This window comes from Chiloscyllium plagiosum, unplaced genomic scaffold, assembly GCF_037043375.1.
Source record: "Chiloscyllium plagiosum isolate Xiang-an unplaced genomic scaffold, Cpla_swu_hap1 HiC_scaffold_28, whole genome shotgun sequence".
NCBI lineage: Eukaryota > Metazoa > Chordata > Chondrichthyes > Orectolobiformes > Hemiscylliidae > Chiloscyllium > Chiloscyllium plagiosum.
The window spans coordinates 21,874,197-21,896,627 of NW_028270166.1; the positions used below are offsets into that span (position 1 = coordinate 21,874,197).

At 41.1% G+C, this 22,431-nt stretch overlaps 1 protein-coding gene across 1 annotated transcript in view; it reads left to right on the top strand.

Annotated features, from left to right (window-relative positions):
- The first annotated feature begins 2,643 nt into the window (after positions 1 to 2,643).
- Positions 2,644 to 22,431, top strand: part of LOC122565335 (GRAM domain-containing protein 2B) — a 96,761-nt gene continuing 76,973 nt past the window's right edge. Inside the window, exon 1 of the mRNA XM_043721201.2 lies at positions 2,644 to 2,732. Within this exon, the coding sequence (XP_043577136.1) occupies positions 2,662 to 2,732 (71 nt within the window). The 5' untranslated portion in view covers positions 2,644 to 2,661. The remainder of the gene's footprint in view (positions 2,733 to 22,431) is intronic.

Here is a 22,431-nt window from a genome sequence, read left to right on the forward strand (position 1 = left end):
CATCCTGCACTCCCACATCTCTCTGCTCATCAACTTTTCCCAGGGCTCTTCTTTCATGTATAATTTACTATAGAATCTGACTTGCCAAAATGCACCACCTCACATTTGTCTGGATTGAACTCCATCTGCCACTTCTCTGCCCAACTCTCCAGTCTGTCTATATTCTCCTGTATTCTTTGACAGTCCCTTATGCTTTCTGCTACTCCACCAATCTTCGTGTCATCTGCAAACTTGCTGATCATACCAACAGTGCCCTCTTCTAGATCATTTATGTATATCACAAACAACAATAGCCCCAGCACTGATCCCTGTGGAACACCACTGGTCACCTTTCTCCATTTCGCGAAACTCCCTTCAACTACTATTCTCTGTTTCCTGTTGCTCAACCAGTTCCTTATCCACCTAGCTGGAACACCCTGCACACCATGTGACTTCACTTTCTCCATTAGTTTACCATGGGGAACCTTATCAAATGCCTTATTAAAGTCCATGTATATGACATTAACAGCCCTTCCTTCGTCTATCAACTTGGTCACTTCGTCAAAGAACTCTAAGTTGGTAAGGCACGATCTCCCCCGCACAAAACTGTGTTGCCGTTCACTGATAAGCCCATTCTTTTCTAAATATAAATAGATCCTATCCCTCAGTACCTTCTCCAGCAACTTTCCCACCACTGATGTGGTGGCTCAATGGTCTATAGTTACCTGGAATATCCCTACGATCCTTCTTGTGCAGGAGTACAACAGGAACAATCTTCCAGTCCTCCGGCACCTCACCTGTATTTAAGGATGCCACAAAAATATCTGTCAGGGCCCCAGCTATTTCCCCTCTTGTCTCCTTCAGTAACCTGGGATAGATCACATCCGGTCCTGGGGATTTGTCCACCTTAATAACCTCGAGCATACCCAATACATCTTCCCTCCTCGTGTCAACGTGATCCAGACTAATCAAACTTCTATTTCTCATCTCAACATTCATCATGTTCCTCTCCTCCATGAACACTGATGCAAAGTAATCATTCAGAATCTCACCCATTCTCTCCGGTTCGACACACAGCCTTCCTTCATTATCTTTTAGTGGACCCATCCTTTCTCTAGTTACCCGCTCGTTGCTTATATAAGAATAAAATGCCTTTGGATTCTCTTTAATTCTGCTCGCTAAAACTATTTCATGACCCCTTTTAGCCTGCTTGATTCCTAGTTTAAGACTGGTCCTACTCTTCCGATATTCCTCCAGGGCCCACTCTGTTCTTAGCTGCCTGGACCTTATATGCGTTTCCCTTTTCCTCTTGGTTAGTCGTACGATTTCTCCTGTCATCCACTGTTCATGAATCTTGCCTTTCCTATCCTTTGCCTTCAATGGGACATGCCTATTCTGCACTATCTTTGAAAGCCTCCCACATATCAAATGTGGACTTCCCTTCAAAAGTTGTGTCCAATCCACATTTCCCAGCTCCTGCCTAATTTTGATATTATTGGGCTTGGCCCAGTTTAATTCTCTTCCCTTAGGATCACTCTCGTTTTTGTCTACGAGTATTTGAAAACTTACAGAATTGTGGTCACTGTTCCCAAAGAAATCCCCCACCGCAACTTCTACCACCTGGTTTGGCTCATTCCCCAATACCAGGTCCAATTCTGCAATCTCACCCAATCTTATTCTCCCATCCATCTCTATCCCTTGAATATTCTTGTGAATTTTTCCCTTTGGTTTTGCCCTATTATTGGCAACTGGTCAAACAAATAGATCTTTCTAAGCTTTCGGCTATTCCTCCTAACATCTCTTTCAATTTGGCACCCTTTTGCTTTGAGTAAGTCTCTGAAGCACCCTTGGGATGTTTTGCACTGTTAAAAGGCATTGTATAAAAGCAAGCTATCATTCTTAATAAAGACTTTGATATTTTCTAATCAAGCTGTTCAGAAGTGTTATTATACATCTCCTGAAGAAGTGGGACTTGAACTTGGAGGCTCCTGGCTCAGAGACAGGGACACATCCACTGCACCACAAGAGGCCTATCAGGAAAGACTTAAAGTATAAACTGAAACCAAGGGGTGCTTTGTTATTTCGGGGCAAGTGGGAATTGATTATTGCATCTTTTGAGGATAAGCTGTGTAAATAAGTAGAGTTGAATAATATACGAGACAAGAATATGGGGAACTGAATTAGGTTTGATTTGTTCTTGCAGAGAACTGGCACAGATACAATGCTATTTCTGGTTGTATTTTCTTCAGTTCTAAGCTCAGGTTGAGCCACAATTTCTCCAGCAATTTCTGTTGTGGTTTCAGATATTCAGTACCCGCAATTCTTTATTTTGTTTCAAGTTCTCAGTATCTGTCCCATGTGTATGCGTGCTCACGCTTTAAAGTTATCAGATTGCAAATTAGTTGGAGCGCGGTGGTGGCGTTTTATTTCAAACTCAGCCTGTGCGCAGGTGGGAGACGAACCCAGCCCTCTCAGCTCAGAGGTTGGGACATTGCCACCGCAGAGACATTCCCCGTTCTGTTAACAGCAGAGAGCTGTGCTGGACCAGGTGAGTTAGAATTGGGATTGAGGATCTTGATTCTCTCATTGGTCAAACTGGCTGAAGGGTTCCCTCCCACAGATAAGCGTGAAACCTGCCGGAACCCACAGGCGATTAGAGCCAACCAGCTGGGACACAGCGAAATGTATGAGATTTTAGAGAACACCAAGCACTCGGTTAAAACAGGATTCTGGAAGCGCCACCAAACCAAAAGGTAATATCAATCTATACGCAGAAGGTAAGATTTAAAAGGCGTGGTCCATTATTAACATTAATAAGGATATTTAGAATTGGGTAACTTTGATTTTGTTTTGAAGAAACTCCAATTGGTGAACTTGTCAAGGGTAAGACGCTTTAATACATCTTTAATATTGTTACTTGGTAAAAACGAGTTTACATTGTCCCCATAAATTGCGGGGAAGGGGTGCAGAGAGGTTTTGAATTTTAACCCGGGATTGCAACTATGTCTAAATTCACGTGTGCACTGTGTACTTTTTTAATATCATTATCTACAACATGTGCAGCTCCATGTGTCTAATTTCAGAAGAGAGGGAGGGGGGCATATTATTAGAGTCCCAGAGATGTACAGCACGGAAACTGACCCTTCGGTCCACCCCGTCCATGCCGACCAGATATCCCAACCCAATCTAGTCCCACCTGCCAGCACCCGGCCCATATCCCTCCAAACCCTTCCTATTCATATACCTATCCAAATGCCTCTTAAATGTTGCAATATTTTCAATAAGTTTCTCCAACCTTTTATTGCTGATCATTCACTGTGACAGTCTTTAATCTGCTAAATGTTATTTCATTAAATCACATTTCTTTCACTTAATAAGCTTACTTTTGTCTGTGAAGTAGTCATTCGTTGATGCCTAGACTCAAAACCCTTTTGCTACTGGAGCTTCTTTTAAAAACTCTCTCTTTCTTCTAAGCTGGTGTGATTAGAGCTCCTCGGGGTACTTTCCAGTCAATCCCTCTGTTTGCAGGCCCTTTCATGCTTTTTCTGCTTATCGTGTTAGGATCATCTCCACTAAATTTGTGCATTGCCCAGACTTCAAAATCTCATGTTTTTTGTTCTCCATGTTTTGGCCCTTAACACTACAGCTTGGTGGCCCATGCCTTTCTGGTTTGATTCTTCTCTTCTTCTGTCTTGGCCTTCCATCAGAGTTTTGAAAAACTTCTCAATGAAATACCTAATTTTATACATTTGGGAGACAGGTACATGGCTAGAAAGCTTTAGAAGGATATTGGTTAAACACAGGCAAACTATGGTCAGCATGATTCCTGAAGAAAGGCTTATGCCCGAAACGTCGATTCTCCTGTTCCCTGGATGCTGCCTGACCTGCTGCGCTGTTCCAGCAACACATTTTCAGCTATGGTCAGCATGAACAAGTTGGGCTGAAGGGTCTTTTTCTGTGTTGCATGATGCTGGCTCCTCTTATGAATCGGTGCCCCTGTGATCTTCGTATTATAGAATTTTTGTTCCCCTTGGACGTATGGGTCTAGGGTGAGTGTTTTAAATCTAAAGAAAAGTAACCATATATAAATAAAGGCAAAGCTCGCAAAGTTACTTGGGAAACTAGATTAAAATTAAGGGCAGGTAGCAGTGCATTGACCACCCTCTTTTAAGGGGGAGATTTATTAAATCGCAGTAAAGATTAATGCCAGTGAGAAAGAAAGACCCTTTGAGAAGGCTACATAGTCCATGTCCAAATAAGGAACTTAAGGATAGTTTCAAATTGAAAAGAACACTGTACAAATCAACAAAGATTAGTGGCTGGTCAGAAGATTGGGCAGGTTTAAGACTGACTTAGTAAAGGAAAACGTAGAGGATGAGAGAAAGCTAGCTAGTAATGTACAAACCGATCAGAGTTTCTGCAAATATTTAATTTGGAGAAATGTAACTAAAGCTAGTGTTGGTCCTGTAGAGGGTAAGTCTGGAGAATTGATAATGGAAGTGGTGTTGAATAAGTATTTTGTCTGTCTTTTAAAGACTTAGAAAGCTTCCTTAAAAAAACTTAAAAATGAGAGGTGAAAGTGAGGGAGGAGCCTTTTAAAGCAAAGATACTGGGAAAAGTATTAGATCTAAAGATTCACAGGTCTCCAGGACCACATGACTTGCATGCTAAGGTCTTAAAAGAAGTGGCTGCAGAAATAAGATGTGTTGAGGATAATCTTCCAAAATTCCTGAAATTCTGAAAGAGTCCTAGTAGATTGGAAAATGCTGAATGAGAACAGGAAAGTATGCATCAGCATCCAGCATCTGTCACAGGGAAAGTGTTAGGATCCATTTTTAAGGTTTTTGTCGGATACTTAAAAAAAATTGTTTTTGCAGAATTCACATGACTTGGTAAAACAGATATTGCATTAAAATGATTTATTAATTTTTCTTGCAAGTAACAAACAAGGTGAGTTAACAGGCTTTTTATGGCTGTTATTTTATTTGGATTTTTAAAAGGCACTCGAAGTGCTATATCAAAACAAAAATATTTGCTCTCCTTACTTGAAGAAAGGGATATTCTTGCAGTAAAACCAGTTTGGAGAGGGTGCGTTTGATGCCATTCTGATATGGTTTTAAAGGTTGAAGGGGCCATGCCTCTACCCACTGAGGTTTAGAAGGTTGAAGGGTGAGCTTATTGAAACATAGATTCCAAGGTGACTTCAGAGTGGATTCCAGAAAACATTTCCTCTTGTGGAGAAGGCTAGAAAAGCAGAAACAGTTTAAGAATGAGGTTTCTGTTTTTTTAGGTCAAAGATGAATACTTTCTCCCTCTAAAGGTCATTGTATTAGGAATCTTCCCAGAAAGCAATGCAGGTTGTGTTATTGCATTTATTGGACCCTGGCTAAGATGAATGTTATTTTATAGACAAAACATTGGAACTGAAACCAAAGAGATCAGCCATAATATCAACAAACCAGCTCACTGGGGCTGAATGGCCTATACCTACTCCTCTGTTCCTAAAATGTTCTGATTCTCACTTCTATTCATACGTGAGATGTGCTTAGGCCAGCATTTATTGCCCAAAGACTTAATTAAAAACCAACCATATTGCTAAGCGTCTGGCATCCCATGTACATCAGACCAAGTAAGAATGACAGACAGATTCATTCTTTTAAAAGATATTAGTGAACCAGCTTTGTTTCTTACATGAATTGGCAATGTTCATAATTAGATGAGATTTTCAATCCAGTTTTTCATTGAATTCAAGTTTTGCTATCTGCCACAATGGGACACACAGCCACATCACCAAAATGTAAGCTTGGGATTCTGGATGACTAGTCCAGTGACATTACAGCATATATTTAATATTCTGTCTTTCAATAAGCTGAAAGTAAACAAGGTATTGAATTAAAAGTGTAAACTTGGAATGAAAGAAAAATAAAACCTACAGTATGGGAAATAAGTTGAAAAGCTTTATGGATAGAAGGGGCTGCATTTTCTCTGGTATTCTACGTCAGCAATGTCTATATGTTATCTCTTGAGTATTCAAGGGTATATTTTTCATTGTAGCAATAATGTCAGTAAGAAATCATTTGTTTAGAACTGTAATTAAAGTTCTTTGTCTAAATCTTAAGTGAGGGTCCAAGGGTCCAGACTTGCATAGTCTTGTAATGTTCATTTGCCCAAGTGAATGTTCTCCATATAGTCAATGCTGTTTTTAAAATGCAGACTTTCTGATCCATGATGCTATACTTTTGAAGCCATCTCTCATAATTTATAGCCTTTGTACCAGGAAACCTGAAACTGTAGTTAAAATCAGTTTCAAGGTTTAAGGTATTTTGGTGATTCTGAAGCGAGGACGAGGTCTTTCGCCAAGAGTGAAGCATATTCAAGCTTCCTGTGGTTTGTATGTATCAGGGTGACTGACTGCTTTCCAGACGGTGAACTGTAATACACAATAGAGGGTGATTAAGCGATTTCAGAACACCTACTTTTAACTGAATAAAACCCAGACCTCTATTGATGGAACCATGGTTAATAGAACAACAAGATCCATCAAATAGGATGGGGTAGAACCTTACACTGCCATTGCGTTAGTTACTTTGACATAATCTCAAGCTGGGGAGGGAACACAAAGCTCACTAGATTGCAAATAACACTGCTCAATTTGTCTTATTTTAATGTGTTTGCTTTATGAACTTGGGTATGTGCTGTTCTCTGCCTCAATGTTTGCAAATTTTTAGGTGTTAGGAATTATTGGAAAGAGCACCATTGATTTAGGTAAGATTAGAGCATGTTTACAGCACAGAGATCCAAGCTTTTGTTTGCATACAATTTGAATGTCTACTACAAGTATCAAAACCATTTTTTTCCCCAATACTGATATTCTTTCTTACTTCAATTGTATAAACCATATTTTCTACTTCCCATGGTTCACTAATATCCTTTTAGGGAAGGAAACTACCATTCTTACCCCGTCTGGCCTACATATGACCACAAAACCAACACAATGTAGTTGAGTCTTAACCGCCCTCTGGGCAATTAGTGATGGCAACAAATGCTGACCTAGCTATCGATGCCCACATCCTGTGAATAACTAAAAGAAATGTGTTCCTGTAAAGGCTAGTTTAAGCACAGTAAGACTGACAAACTGATTTACATTTGTTATTTGTTTAGTCATACTTATTTTGCGTTTATTCAAGGATAAATGCATGATGCGATTTTTGAAAAGATTTGTAGCTCAGGTTGTGGTTTCAGTTGTAAGTCTGCTCACTGAGCTGGTAGATTTGTTCTAAGACATTTCGTCACCATGCTGGGTAACGTCATCAGTATCCTGCTTTCTATTTGTGTCTTGTGGTGGGTGATAGCACTTCCGGTTCTTTTTCTGAAAAAAGAAAAATAGAAAGCAGGACAGAACACCAGCTCTTCAATGGAGGCTGAACGATGATGTTACCTAGTTGGTGACAAAACATCTGAGAAATTGACCAGCTCAGCGAGCAAACTTACAACCATAAATGCATGATGGCTGAAGCAAGAAGAATTGCAAAAGCTGAAAAATTAGTGTAAGGATTCATTTGGTGCCATAAATACAAAGATGTTTTTGTTAGCAAAGAATGCTATGTAGGGAGAGATTTTAATAAATGTCTAGACGTACCTCTGAAGTAGGCTGCGATACGACTAGTGCTTCAAAAGTTGCTTCTGCTACGAAGTTTGACCATGTATAGCTTGAAATGTGCTGCCATGTAGTCTCTCTATCCTGTAACAATAAACAGTGCTGAACAGTAACTAGGAAGCCTGGCCTAAACTTGTATCACGACCTGACGAACCCACATGAGAACCCGAACCAACATGTTTTGGATGTGGTTTCTAATCCATTTAGAAACTGTTTTACAAAAATAATTAGCCTCTTATATGTTGCCCCTCATGATTCCAATTCTTCTTGTCCAAACGCAACCACTGCATCTCCAGTAATAACTTATCTTCTTGCTTTGTATGACTAATTCTGGAGACACTAATCTATCCTTGTTGAATTGAATTGAATTGAATTTATTGTCATGTGTACCGAGGCACAGTGAAAAGCTTTATCTTGCGAGCAATACAGGCAGATCACAGAGTTAAGTAGCATAGGTAGTAAATAATAGGTAAACAGCGGCAAAAACAAAAACAGAGGTACAGGCGAATGTTAAGAGTTTGAGAGTCCATTCAACATTCTAACAACAGTAGGGTAGAAGCTGTTGCGAAACCGGCTGGTGCGTGTGTTTAGGCTTCTGTACCTTCTCCCCAATGGTAGAGGTTGTAGAAACACATTGCCAGGGTGGGATGGATCTTTAAGAATATTGGCGGCCTTTCTTTGACAGTAGGCCTAGTAGATAGATTCCATAGATGGGAGGTTGGCCTTTGTGATTGGACGGGCTGAGTTCATCACTCTCTGTAACCATCTCCGATCTTGAATGGTACAGTTGCCATACCAGGTAGTGATACATCCAGACAGAATGCTCTAGATGGCGCACCTATAAAAGTTGGCAAGGGTATTCGCCGTCATGCCAAATTTCCTTAGCTGCTGAGGAAGAAGAGAGGCTGTTGGGCCTTTGTAACTAGTGTGTCCGCATGAGTCCAAGAAAGCTGTTGTGGATGACCACTCCTCGGAGCTTGACACCCGCCACTAGTTCCACCTCTGTGCTGCTAATGTTGTAGGAGGACGTGAGTAACATCCTGCCAAAAGTCAGTAATGAGTTCCTTGGTTTTGTTGGCATTGAGAGCTAGGTTGTTCTCAGTGCACCATTTTTCCAGGTTTTCCCGTCTGTAGTCTTTCGTAGCCGTCTGATTTTCGACCAACTATGGTGGTGTCATCAGCGAATTTGTAAATAGCATTAGTCTGGCTGTCTCCAGCCTCTTCCCAATTAGTTCATTATATTTTTGGTTATTAAAGCTAGATTGTACCCTTGACTTCACTATCATTATCTACTGCTGTAAACATCTCTTATGTTCCCAAAACCAGAAAATGCCTTTACATTAGAAAACCACTTGGGAAATGTAGGAATTCAACAGTTGAAACATTCCATTTAACAGAGGCGTGGCAAGTTGGGGTCATGTGTGACAAATGTAACTTCAGCGGGTGGGAATTCCTCTGGGGCTCAGAAAAAGTACAATTGAACAATGTTTGTTTAACATTAATGGTTAATAAGCAATATTAGATTATATTAGATTCTCTAAAGTGTGGAATCAGACCCTTCGGCCCAACAAGTCCACACCACCCCTCTGAAGAGAAACCCACCCAAACCCATTCCCCTACCCTATATTTACCCCTGACTAATTCACCTAATACTATGGGCAATTTAGCATGGCCAATTCACCTGATCTGCACATTTTTGGATTGTGGGAGGAAACTGGAGCACCCGGAGGAAACCCACGCAGACACGGGGAGAATGTGCAAACTCCACACAGACAGGTGGGAATCGAACCCAGATGCTGAGAGGCAGCAGTGCTAACCACTGAGCCACCGTGCCACCCATTAAATAGCCTGCTGCTCCATTGCATGGCATAACACAAATGCAGATGGGTGATGTGAGCAGCTACTGCTGGCGGATAAAGCCTACTGCACCTAGTATTCCCAGGCGATCTCCCATCCAAGTACTAACCAGGCCTGAGTCCGCTTAGCTTCCGAGATCAGACGAGATTGGGCATTTTCAGATGGCAACAAACAATATGCCGTGCCTCACGTTGTGGGCCATGATCTCCACAGTGGGGTAGCTAGACAGGCATGTGTGCTGCAGCTTTTAAATCTGTTTTGTTTAGCAGGTACCGTCAGCTGGCCAATCTTGAGGCCCGAATCCTGTCCTGAAGCTTTTTTAAATTACCTAACTTTGCAGATTAAACAGCTCCTGCTATGCACTCTCCTGTCCCTTATTCACCCACACCTACACCCCCAAACCACCACTTTCTCAATTCTTCACTACATCCACTCCCTTCATCAGGGCAATTTCACCCTTTCCTCACCTCCCCACCCCATCACTGGTCTCTTCTACACCCAGACAACACCATAGAAAAACTGCAGTATCCTTTCAGTTCACTTTTATTGTCATCTCACAAAAACTCAAACTAATAAAAAAAAGCATTGCCCAAACTAGCCTTTAACATGTACTTGAGCCTTTGATATGGGATGAGTCATCATTTTGATTAGATTACTTACAGTGTGGAAGCAGGCCCTTCGGCCCAACAAGTCCACACTGACCCGCCGAAGCGCAACCCACCCAGACCCATTCCCCTACATTTATTCCTTCACCTAACACTACGGGCAATTTAGCATGGCCAATTCACCTAACCTGCACATTTTTTGTTTGGACTGTGGAAGGAAACCGGAGCACCCGGAGAAAACCCACGCAGACACAGGGAGAATATGCAAACTCCACACAGTCAGTCGCCTGAGGCGGGAATTGAACCCAGGTCTCTAGCGCTGTGAGGCAGCAGTGCTAACCACTGTGCCGCCCAATTGATGATGAACATGACTATGCTGCTTCTAAATAACCTTGCATTTGTACTGACTGAACCAAAGGGAGGTCAGGTCCCACTGCATTGTTCACAGTTCTTTATTTAAGCTGCAACAGAATGTATCTCCGTACTTAGTCTGTTTTAGCCAAGTTGTGAATTGTGTAAGAATTGAATGGAATGTTTAACTCACTAATCTGTGCTCAAAGTCTTAGCTTATTGGGTGGATTGCCATCCAGATACAATGGCAGCAATTGTAACATGCCAGGACCTTCTTAACTAGTCATTCTGTGCCTTGGCTTGCGAGTGTGTGATTCTCCATGTCCCATAGGAGCTCCCCTTTTATCCTGTATGCACTGTGCCCAGCATGGAAAAAATCAGTAAGTTGCTCTTTAATTCTACATGCTGGCTTTTAATGACCTTTTCAACAAGTGCAAGGTGAGTTTACATATATGTGCTAATGAGGCCCAGATCTACTCCTTACTTACTTTCTTTCATCCTGTAACTACATCTATTGGACAGTCTGCTCATATCAAGATATGAACATAGAATGTGGACAAATGGGGGGTTTTCTTCTTTGGCAGGAAGAATAGAGAAGCTGAATATTATTTACATGCAGAAAGCCCCTTAGCTAAGGAAGGGTATTCTGGCATTGGAGTCAGTCCAGAGAAGGTTCACAAGGCCGATACCAGCTATGGAGGGACTGCCTTATGAGGAAATGTTCAGTAGATTGGGCCTATACGTTTTGGAATATAGAAGAATAAGAGGCAACGTGATTAAAAGATACAAGATACTTAAGGGACTTGACTGAGTACAGGAGTTGGGAGGTCATGTTGCGCCTGTACAGGATATTAGTTAGGCCACTGTTGGAATATTGCATGCAATTCTGGTCTCCTTCCTATCGGAAAGATGTTGTGAAAATTGAAAGGGTTCAGAAAAGATTTACAAGGATGTTGCCAGGGTTGGAGGATCTGAGCTACAGGGAGAGACTGAACAGGTTGGGGCTGTTTTCCCTGGAGCGTCGGAGGCTGATGGGTGACTTTATAGAGGTTTACAAAATTATGAGGGGCATGGATAGGATAAATAGACAACGTCTTTTCCCTGGAGTCGGGGAGTCCAGAACTAGAGGGCATAGGTTTAGGGTGAGAGGGGAAAGATATAAAAGAGACCGAAGGGGCAACGTTTTCACAGAGGGTGGTACGTGTATGGAAAGAGATGCCAGAGGAAGTGGTGGAGGCTGGTACAATTGCAACATTTAAGAGGCACTTGGATGGGTATATGAATAGGAAGGGTTTGGAGGGATATGGACCGGGTGCTGGCAGGTGGGACTAGATTGGGTTGGGATATCTGGTTGGCGTGGACAGGTTGGACCGAAGGGTCTGTTTCCATGCTGTACATCTCTATGATAGGAAATGTTGTTTCCCCTTGTTGGAGAGTCCAGGATCAGAGGGCATAATCTCCCAATCGGGAATCACACCTCTAAGGCATGGATGAGGAATTTCTTCTCTGAGGGTTGTGTATCTGGAATTCTTTACCACAGGTTCTAGATTATTCAGTATGTTTAAGGCTGAAAGAGAATTTTATTCAGGTAAGAAAATTAAGGATTATGGGGTAAAGGAACGAAAGTGGAGTTGGGGGTTGCTCAAGTCTACTGCGATCTTATTGAATGGTGGACCAGACTGAACAAGCCTAACGGTGTTTATTTTTGTCCCTAACGTTTCACCCACCATTGATAGTAATGCTTTTGATTCTGATTTACTGTGCTCTGGGGAATACTTATCCCTAGGTATTTCTATTGCCTCAAATAATTCACAACTAAAATAGGAACTTATAGGCTAATCATTGTTTCAATTAGTTAGTAATTTTATATTTTACTTTGTATTGCTATGCTGTTTATTGCCATATAATTTGAGTTCAGTGCATTATGTGATATTCTGCATTACACCAAAAGAGTTTGGCTACTTTATCAGCTTCTACTGACTCCCAGAAATACAGAAACCCGCATTTGCTTTTGATTCAGGCTAGTAAAATGGGTTTACATTAATTTCCAGTCATGCAAAGGCCCCAGAAGTAAAATCCCACTGTTCTTGGAGAATGTTCATGATTCCCTCCTCAACTATCCTTCACCATCCTGGGCATGTTTTCAAAACAATTTTTTTTGTACAACATGGCTATTAGTCTGAACTGGAAGGAGACTAGTATGTTGGTTTAAAAAACATTAATCCATTCAATTTGTAAGTCAAAACAAATTCCAAGAAATTCAGTTTTATTATAATATTATTATAAAACTCAAGTATTTTTGGAAGTGTTTTTAATTGCAAGTCTAAGTTTGAAATGACAAACCTAAAACCTCTCATTCATAGATCATTTAGTTTTTGATATTTGACTCTGGCTGAAATGTTTAAATCAACGTGACTACTTTTACATCACAAATGGATAAGAATAAGAAATGAAACTTAAACAGTCTGCAATTCTACTTACAAGTTTTCACTGGTAAGTTTGAATGTGCATGAGGAATTTGTAGCTGTCAGTTTTGTAATATGTTATTGCGTGAGAAAAATATTGTATTAAAGAATGACAATTTTTCATTTATTACCCTTGAGCTTGTTAGTTGGCAGAGACAAAGGTCTGAGAACTGGCCTTGAAAATGTTGCAATGTAGATTATGAGAAGAGATAAGACAATTCCAGTATGCACCATAAATTGAGTTACACAATTGATACTACTTCTGGTACAGGACCCATCCTAATTTACATTACGGAACTCGAAAGTCTGATGCAGTTAGAAAAGTGTTAGGCTCAGTCTTATCCATTTTTGGTTTATTTCCTATTTGTTCTTAGGGTTGGCGCTTAAAAGTAGGAATGGAGTTATATTCATGGAGAGATGGTAGCATAGTGGTTAGGTCACTGAGTTAGTCACCTGGAGGATCAGGCTAATGCTCTTGGGGGGGGAAAAATCAATTTCAAGTTACTACCTTTCTATTTCAGAAATATTATCTTGTACTGGTGACCAGGGCAGCTATCATTGTTGTAAAAAACCATGTGGTTCACTCAGGAAATCTGCTATTCTAGACTGTAATTTACTCCAAGTCCAAAACAAATCACTGAGTTCAAACGCAGTAAGGCATTGACAATGGCAGCATTTGTACCCAATGCTCAGCGAATAAAAGAATAAGGAAAAAAAAATTGATATGGGGGACGAAGCTACACACTTTTAAAACTGCTAGTTTTTACTACAATCTGAATAGTTTTGTAATGGATCTTGCTATTTATAAGCCATTGTTGCACAGGGCCAGATTATTTGTGATTTATGTTATGGGTTGGTCTCAAATTGCTGTGTAGTGGATTTACAAGCTTCAAACATTTTCAGCAGTGATTTTATTTTATCATATGATTGCTAAATGGCCAAGAAGGGTGGTCAGTTAGCTCGGTTGGCTGGATGGCTGGCTTACAATGCAGAGTAATTCCAACAGCATGGGTTCAATTCCCGCACCAGATGAGGTTACCATGAGGACTGTCCTAAATCTTTCCCCTTGCCTGTGGCATGGTGACCACCAGTTATCTAATTCTAATGAGAGCAGCCTTATGGTCTCCTCTGCATTGGGGAGACAGGATGCCAATTTGTAGGATGTTTCAGAGAACATCTCTAGGGGACACACACCAAACAACTCCACCAGCCTGTGGCCAACATCTTCAACTCCCCCTCCCACTCTGCCAAGAATATGCAAGTCCTGGGTGTCCTCCACTCCAAATCCTAACCACCTGACACCTGGAGGAAGAATGCCTCATCTTCCACCTTGGGACCCTCCAACCACACTGCATCAGTGTCAATTTCACCAGTTTCCACATTCCCCGCACCCCGCACCCCCCCATTTTATCCCCAAACCCACCCTCCACTCAGCACCATCCTCTTGAACTGTCCCAGCTGTCCATATTCCTTTCCACCTATCTGCTCCACTCTCCTCTCCTCTCTGACCTATCATTAATACCCCCATCTGCATCTACCTATCATCTTCCAAGCTGCCTTCCCTCTGGTCCCTGCCACACCCTCTTATTTAATTCTAAGGCCCACCCCCCCCCCCCCCCCATTCCTGATGAAGGGCTTATGCCTGAAATGTCAACTGTCCTGCTCCTTGGATGCTGCCTAACATGATGTGCTTTTCCAGCTCCACACCTTTTCCAGCCCCGTGGTTTGGTAAGACTATGGCAATTTTACTTTAGCTTAACATGGCCAAAAATTTGGTACTTCAGTGTAAGAAAAGCATGAGATTGTAGAGAGTGTTGGAAGATTGCAGTTGGACGTTTTCCCAAGATGGGATCCCTGAGCATGAGCTAGTTAAGTATGACCCCATTCTGTAGGTTTGTTATTCTTCCAGCAAAGTAAATATGCAAACACAAGGTTAGCCATCTGAAGGCTCTCAAACTCACTCTAGAGTTTGAACCCATTAACTTCAGTGATTTGTTTTCAGGTCACAGCAAGCACTCTGTGTTAAGAGGTTACTTTGCGATGAAAATGTATTTGCTTAGGAATAATTTGAAACAGCATGACGCATACTAGGCAGTAATCTGTATCCTCTTCATTATATGGAAAATAAGGTCACAGAGGCAAAACAAAGATTCTTGCTATCCATGCAGTAATCAATATTTTGAACTGAACAGTGATATTTTGTGAACATTTTGCAAATGAGGTCTTATTATTGTGAGAGAATTACTGCAATATTTGAATTGTTTAATTTTATGACCATAGTTAAAATCATGAGTATGGATAGGGTAAATGGACAAAGTCTCTTCCCTGGAGTGGGGGAGTCTAGAACTAGAGGACATAGGTTTAAGGGAAAGATTTAAAAGGGACCCAAGGGGCAGCTTTTTCTCACACAGGGTAGTGTGTGTGTGTGTGTGTGTGTGTGTGTGTGTGTGTGTGTGTGTGTGTGTGTGTGTGTGTGTGGAATGAGCTGCCAGAGGAAGTGGTACAATTGCAACATGTAACAGGCATTTGGATGTGTAAATGAATAGGAAGGGTTTGGAGGGATATGAGCCAAGTGCTAGCAAATGGGACTAGATTGGGTTAAGATAACTGGTTGGCATGGGTGAGTTGGACCGAAGGGTCTGGTTCTGTGCTGTCCATCTCTATGACTCTATAACTGACCTGCTTGCATCAACATTATTTGTGCTATTATTTTGAAATGTCCAGATTTTTAAAATGTGAATATTAAATCTTCTTTTTTCAGAGAATTTATTTTCACTCTTATACTCCTTGTTTTGAGAGTTACATTCCAGATTAATTTTTAAGGCTGTTCTGGTAGATTTCTTTTCAATCCATCAATATCCATAATCAAGACCATAAAACTGCACACAATATTCCAAATAGAATGTTTATATCGAATTGTTAAAACAGTTTTTGTCGCTGTGTGGTGACTAAATTTTGGGTTAATGATGATTGCACTCGTACCTTTTTTTTCATTTCTCATCCCTCCAACAATAAACCTGAACTAAAATATTCTGTATACCCAACACACAAGGTTCATTGCTTCCAATTTGTTTTAAGGTTCTGGGACAGAGTGTTTTTAAATATTGCTTTTTGCAAACAGTTCTTGCCTTAAGAATTGACAAATTGATGAGGGATTGAGCTACCTTGGCTGGAGCTTTGGTGCCCAAAGCTCATGTCTAAGTAATAACATCTCAATTAAAATTGTCAAGGACAAATGGTCGAGTTTGCTGTGCATGCTTCAGCCAGTTGGACAAGACTTCGAGCAGCCTAACCAGTAGTTTTCAGAGGAAAGAAGGCTGTTATAATCAGTTCTTTTGAAAAATGTCTTTTCAGCCCAGTAGGCACACCTTCCTTGAAGGGATTTATTTTGATGTTAAGTGTTCTAATCATCACTAAATTTTTAAGGTCTTGGCTCCCTGACTGGACGACATTTCCAGTCGGATGAGAACTTTGCTTGGCCTTGGCATTTCTCTTAATTTCCTGTTGTATTTCTGCAGCCAATGCTATTTACACACGGAGAAAGATCTCCCCAGCCTCTGTCAAAGAGTTGCATAGGTGTGGTTATGGCAAAGCATCAATTTAAATCTTGTTAGGGGTTATATATGGGCAGTCAAATTTATACAACACGTTCTGCTGAAGCTGTGCAGTCTCTTTTGTTAATCCATGAGTAATGAATGTCAGGCCTTAATTGTGAAGCTGAGACAAATGTTGGAATCACGAGTACATCAAATTACCATTTGCTTACCCATCTATGGAAAATATTCTGTATCTCATGTGGCTGCTGCTAGGAGGTAATGATGAAGCTAATCCACCAGCAGTACAAATGTGAACAGCTTTTAACATCATCACTCCTCCAAATCTGCTGAACAAATCAGTAAATTGCTGGATATTGGTGACTAGTCAATAATTTAGTCACTGAAGAAATTGCAAAGTCTGAGTTCCACATATATATCACAAGAAGTTTTCTTGCTCTTGTTTTGAGGTCAGTTGGTTTTAGAGAATTCCTGATGGCTTTATCAGTTAAGGTATTGGAACTCGGTTGACACCACACTGGCTTTCATGTGCGAAACATTAAAAACTAATTGATATACCTTTTGTAAAATTTGACTAAATGTTTTAATGGGCACATGCCAAACTCAACTATTGACAAAAAAGAATTAGTTCAGAAACATTTCTAATAATGTATGAGGAGAATGCTGACCTTTAGCCTATTTTTCTAATTGACCTGTGCAAGGATATCATTTGCCTCTGGAACAGATGGGACTTAAACCTGGGCCTCCCAGTCCAGGGGTAGGTATATTACCACTGCACCACGAGAGAGGATCTATTGTTGACCTCTATGCAAAGCAGAATCCAGCCCTTTATTGTTGTCAAATTGAGATGGCATATAGGTAGATGAAGTTAAATCAGTTACATTTTTAATCTGCACACTTGGTCAATACACTGCCTGGAAAAATCTCTGCAATATGCAGAAAACAATTTGTAGGCTGAATTCAGCAAGTAACTAAGTAAACATTGTACTTCGACAGACAGGCAGGAAACTAGCCACCAAGATACACTAACACCAACCAGCCATCAAAAGACATGACCAGCTATCACTGGTGTCCTTACACACAGATGATGAAGGAAACCACTTCAACTGGGACAACACATCCATCCTAGAACAGGCTAAACAGAGATTAAGATTTAACGTTTTGTGCAAGTGATAAAGGGAGGAGAAGAAGTGATGAACTTTACAGATACAAGTACAGTGAACTTTACTGTAAGAACCTAGAGACAATGATAATGAATCAATCTGCAACCCATTCTAAAAGATCAAGGACTTCACAGCAATTGAGGTTTGTTCAATGTATCGCATCAGTGTATGACACTGACCTTTTGCTATAAATGCTGTGTCCTATGATCCTACTCCACTAGCTACCTGATAAAGGAGCAGCACTGCAAAAGCTTGTACTTCCAAATCAACCTGTTGGACTATAACCTGGTGTCATGTGACTTTTAACTTTGTCCGCACCAGTGCAACACCAGCATACGCACGTCTTATTTAAGGAAAAATGTAAATTTTTTGGAAGCAGTTCAGAGAAAGTTTACTGGACTAATACCTTGTCTCATGATAGTTTCATGAGGAAACATTGGACAGATTGGGCTTGTAGCTACTGGAATTTAGAGGAAGAGGTGAGGTTGTCAGTTCGCCTGCTGAGCTGGTAGGTTTATTCTCCAACGTTACCTAGCCATGCTAGGTAACATCATCAGGTGAAGCGCTGGTGTCTGTCCCGCTTTCTATTTATGGTCTTGGTCTGTTAAGGTAGGTGATGTCATTTCATTTTTTTTCCCTCCGAGGTTGATAAACAGGGTCCAAATTGATGTGTTTATTGATGGAATTCTGATATGAATTCCAGGCCTCTCGGAATTCCCATGCGTGTCTCTAGGATGGATGTATTATCCCAGTCGAATTGGTGTTCTTCTGCATCTGTGTATACAGATACGAGTGAGAGCTGGTTTGTGTATTGTCATGGCTAGTTTCCTGCCTGTCTGTCCAATGAGGTGTTTGTTGCAGTCCTTGCAGGGTATTATGTCTCTGACATTTGTTTTGCTGGTTGTTGGTACAGGGTCCTTTTAGGTTTATCAGTAGCTGTTTCATTGTGGTGGGAGGTTTGTGGACTTCACTGGGGGCTCACTGATGTTACCTAGCATGTTGACGAAACATCTGAGACCAACCTATCAGCTCAGCGAGCAAACTAACAACCTGAACCTGACCCTAAATCTTCTCAAAAATTGCAAAGGAAGAGGTGACTTGGTTGAAACATACTAAATCCTAATGCGTCTTGACAGGATGCTTGTAGAATTGTTTCCTCTTCTAAGGAAAATTAGAGGTCGATGTTTAAAAATAAGGAGCCACCTATTTAAGATGGTTGAGAATTTTTTCTGAGGGTAGGGAGTCATCCTCAAGGTAATGGCAGCCGTCACTTTGAATATTTTTAAGCCAAGGGTAGATTTGATTCTTAATCTTGTAGCACCCTGCTCTCTATCAAGTAAAGGCACCAAGCAGATCATAGACATTGTGGATAGAGGCCGTTCAGCCCAGCGAGTCTGCACTGACCCTCTGACACACTCCACCTCCACTATCTCCATATTTCTCGTGGCTAACCCACCTAACCTGCACATCTTTGGACTGTGGGAGGAAACCAGAGCACGCAGACATGGGGAAAACGTGCACACTCCGCACAGACAGTGGCCTGAGGCTGAAATTGAACATAATATAAGAACTAGGAGCAGGAGTAGGCCGTCTGGCCCTTCGAGCCTGCTCCGCCACTCAAGATTATGGCAAATCTTTTTGTGGACTCAGCTCTACTTATCTGCATTTTCACCATATCCTTTAATTCCTTTATTTTTCAAAGAAAGTATCGATCTTCGCTTTAAAAGCGATTACTAAAGTAGCGTCAACTACCTCCCTAAACAAGAAATTCCACAGATTAACAACCCTCTGGGTGAAGAAGTTCCTTTTCAGTTCTAAACTTGCTTCCTCCAAACTTGAGGCCATGCCCTCTTGTCCTAGTTTCACCTACCAATGGAAACATCCTCTCTATTTCTCTTTTTATCAAATCCCTTCATAATTTTGTATGTTTCTATAAGATCCCCCTTCATTCTTCGGAATTCCAATGTAATCCCAATCTACACAACCTTTTCCTCATAAGCCAACCCTCTCAACTCCCGAAACAACCTAGTGAACCTTCTCTGCACCCACTCTAGTGCCAGTACATCCTTTCTTAAGTAAGGAGACCAAAACTGCACACAGTAGTCCAGGTGTTGCCTCACCAGCACCTTGTACAGCTGTAACATTATCTCTCTGCTAAAGGGGTTGAGTTTAAAAGCAATGAAGGACAAAATTCCATTTGCCTTCCTAATTACTTGTTGTACGTGCAGACCAACCTTCTGTGATTCATCTACAAAGACACCTAGGTTACTCTGCAAATCAGCATGCTGCAACTTTTTACCATTCAAGTAATAATCTATTTTGCTGATACTCCTACCAAAATGTATGACTTCACATTTATTAACATTGTATTCCATCTGTCAGACCCTTGCCCACTCACTCAATGTATCTAGGTTCCTCTGCAAAGTTTCACAGTCCTCTGCACACTTTGCTCTGCCACTCATCTTAGTGTCTTCGGCAAATTTTGGACACCGTACACTTGGTCCCCAACTCCAAATCATCTGTATGAATTTGTAAATAATTGTGGTTCCAACATATCCCTGAGGAATACCACTAGTCACTGCGAGCCAGAATAGCACTCATTTATCCCCAATCTTTGCTTCCTGTCAGTCAACCAATCCTCTATCCACGTGAATACTATACCCCTAACACCATGCATTCTTATCTTATGCAGCAGCCTCATGTGCAGCACTTTGTGAAAGGTCTTTTGGAAATCTAGGTACACCACATCCACTGGATCCCCATTGTCCACCTTGCTTGAAATGTCTTCATAGAATTCCAGAAGAATTGTGAAGCATGACCTGCCCATCATGAAGAGAAAGTGAGGTCTGCAGATGCTGGATCAGAGCTGAAAATGTGTTGCTGGAAAAGCGCAGCACGTCAGGCAGCATCCAAGGAACAGGAGAATCGACGTTTCGGGCATAAGCCCTTCTTCAGGATTCCTGAAGAAGGGCTTATGCTCAAAACGTCGATTCTCCTGTTCCTTGGATGCTGCCTGACCTGCGCTTTTCCAGCAACACATTTTCTGCCCATCCTGAAACCATGCTGCATCTGCCCAATTGCTTTCGAGATGCCCTGCTATTTCTTTCTTGATAATAGACTCAAGCATCTTTTCCACAAGAGGTTAAGCTCACTGGTCTATAGTTCTCCATTTTTGTTTTTGTCTACTTTCCCTTTTAAACAGTGGCATCACATTTGCTGTTTTCCAATCTGCTGGGATTCCCCCATAGTTCAGCGAACTTTGGAAAATTACAGCCAGTCCACCTGCTATTTCTCCCACCATTTCTTTTCGTATCCTGGGATGCATTCCATCAGGGACAGAAGACCTATCTGTCCTTAGTTCCATAAGGTTACCCAACACTAGCTCTTCCATAATAATAATTGTTACTAGGTCCTTACCTATCTTCATCTCTTTGTCACTTGCATGTTATTAATATCCTCCACTGTGAAGACCGATGCAAAAAATCTGTTCAATGCCTCAGCCATTTCATCATATCCTATAGCTAACTGTCACTTCTCATCCTCTAAAGGACCAACATTTACTTTAGCCACTCTTCTTCATTTTGTGTATTTATAGAAACTTTTGTTATCTGTCTTTATATTCTGTGTAAGTTTTTTTTTTCTCATACTCTATCTTTCTTTATAGCTCTTTTTGTGACATTCTGTTGATTTTTAAAGTTTTCCCAATCTTCTAGATTCCTGCTGTTTTTGGCCACTTTGCATGCCTTCTCTTTCACTTTGATAACCGGCCTTATTTCCTTAGACCCCCATGACGGATTACCCCTCCTCTTACAGTCCTTCCTTCTCACCGGAATATCATTTTGCTGAGTAATTTGAAAAATTTCTTTGAAGATCCTCCACTGTTCGTCAACTGTTGCACTATAAAGTCTCTGTTTCCAGTTTACTTTAGCAAGGTCCTCTCTTATTCCATCACAGTCCCCCTTATTCTAACCCAGGATCCTGGTATTGGATTTTATCTTCACACTATCCAGCTGTATTTTAAATTCAACCATACTGTGATCACTTCTTCCAAGAGGATCTCTGACTATGAGGCCATTAATTATTCCCATCTCATTACATAGGATCAGTTCTAGGATAGCCTTGCTCCCTCTTCTGTTCCATTGTATGCTGTTCAAGAAAACTATCACAGATACACTTGACAAACAACTCCTCAAGTCTACCCCGACAGAGTTGTCGTCCAATCTACATGCAGATTAAAATCCCCCAAGACAATAGCCGTGCCATTTTTACAGGCGTTAGTTATTTCCTTGTTTGTTGCCCGCCCCAATGTGATATTATTATTTGGTGGCCTATAGACTACGTCTATCAGTGACCTTTTCTTCTTGGAATTCCTAATTTCCACCCAAATGGATTTGACCTCGTGCTCCATAGAACAGACATCATCTCTCAGCACTGCCCTGATGTCATCCTGGAATATCAGAGCTACACCACCTCCCTTGCATTCCTGTTTGTCCTTCCGAATAGTCTGGTACCCCTGGATATTTCATTCCCAGTCACGGCCGTTCTGCAATCATGTCTCCGTGATGGCTACTAAATCCTATTCGTTCATATGCCGTTAACTCACCACCGTTGTTATGAATGCTACGAGCATTCAGGTAAAGTGCCTTTATGCTAGCTTTCTTATCATCGTGATTCACAACATCTCTATCTCCTGAGTTATCCTTCATTTTTGCTTCTTTCATAGTCTGCCTTGAACTTAAACCCTCCTGCATACATGCTAACCTGCTGCTTACCTTTTCATTTATCACCAAAGTTCCTATT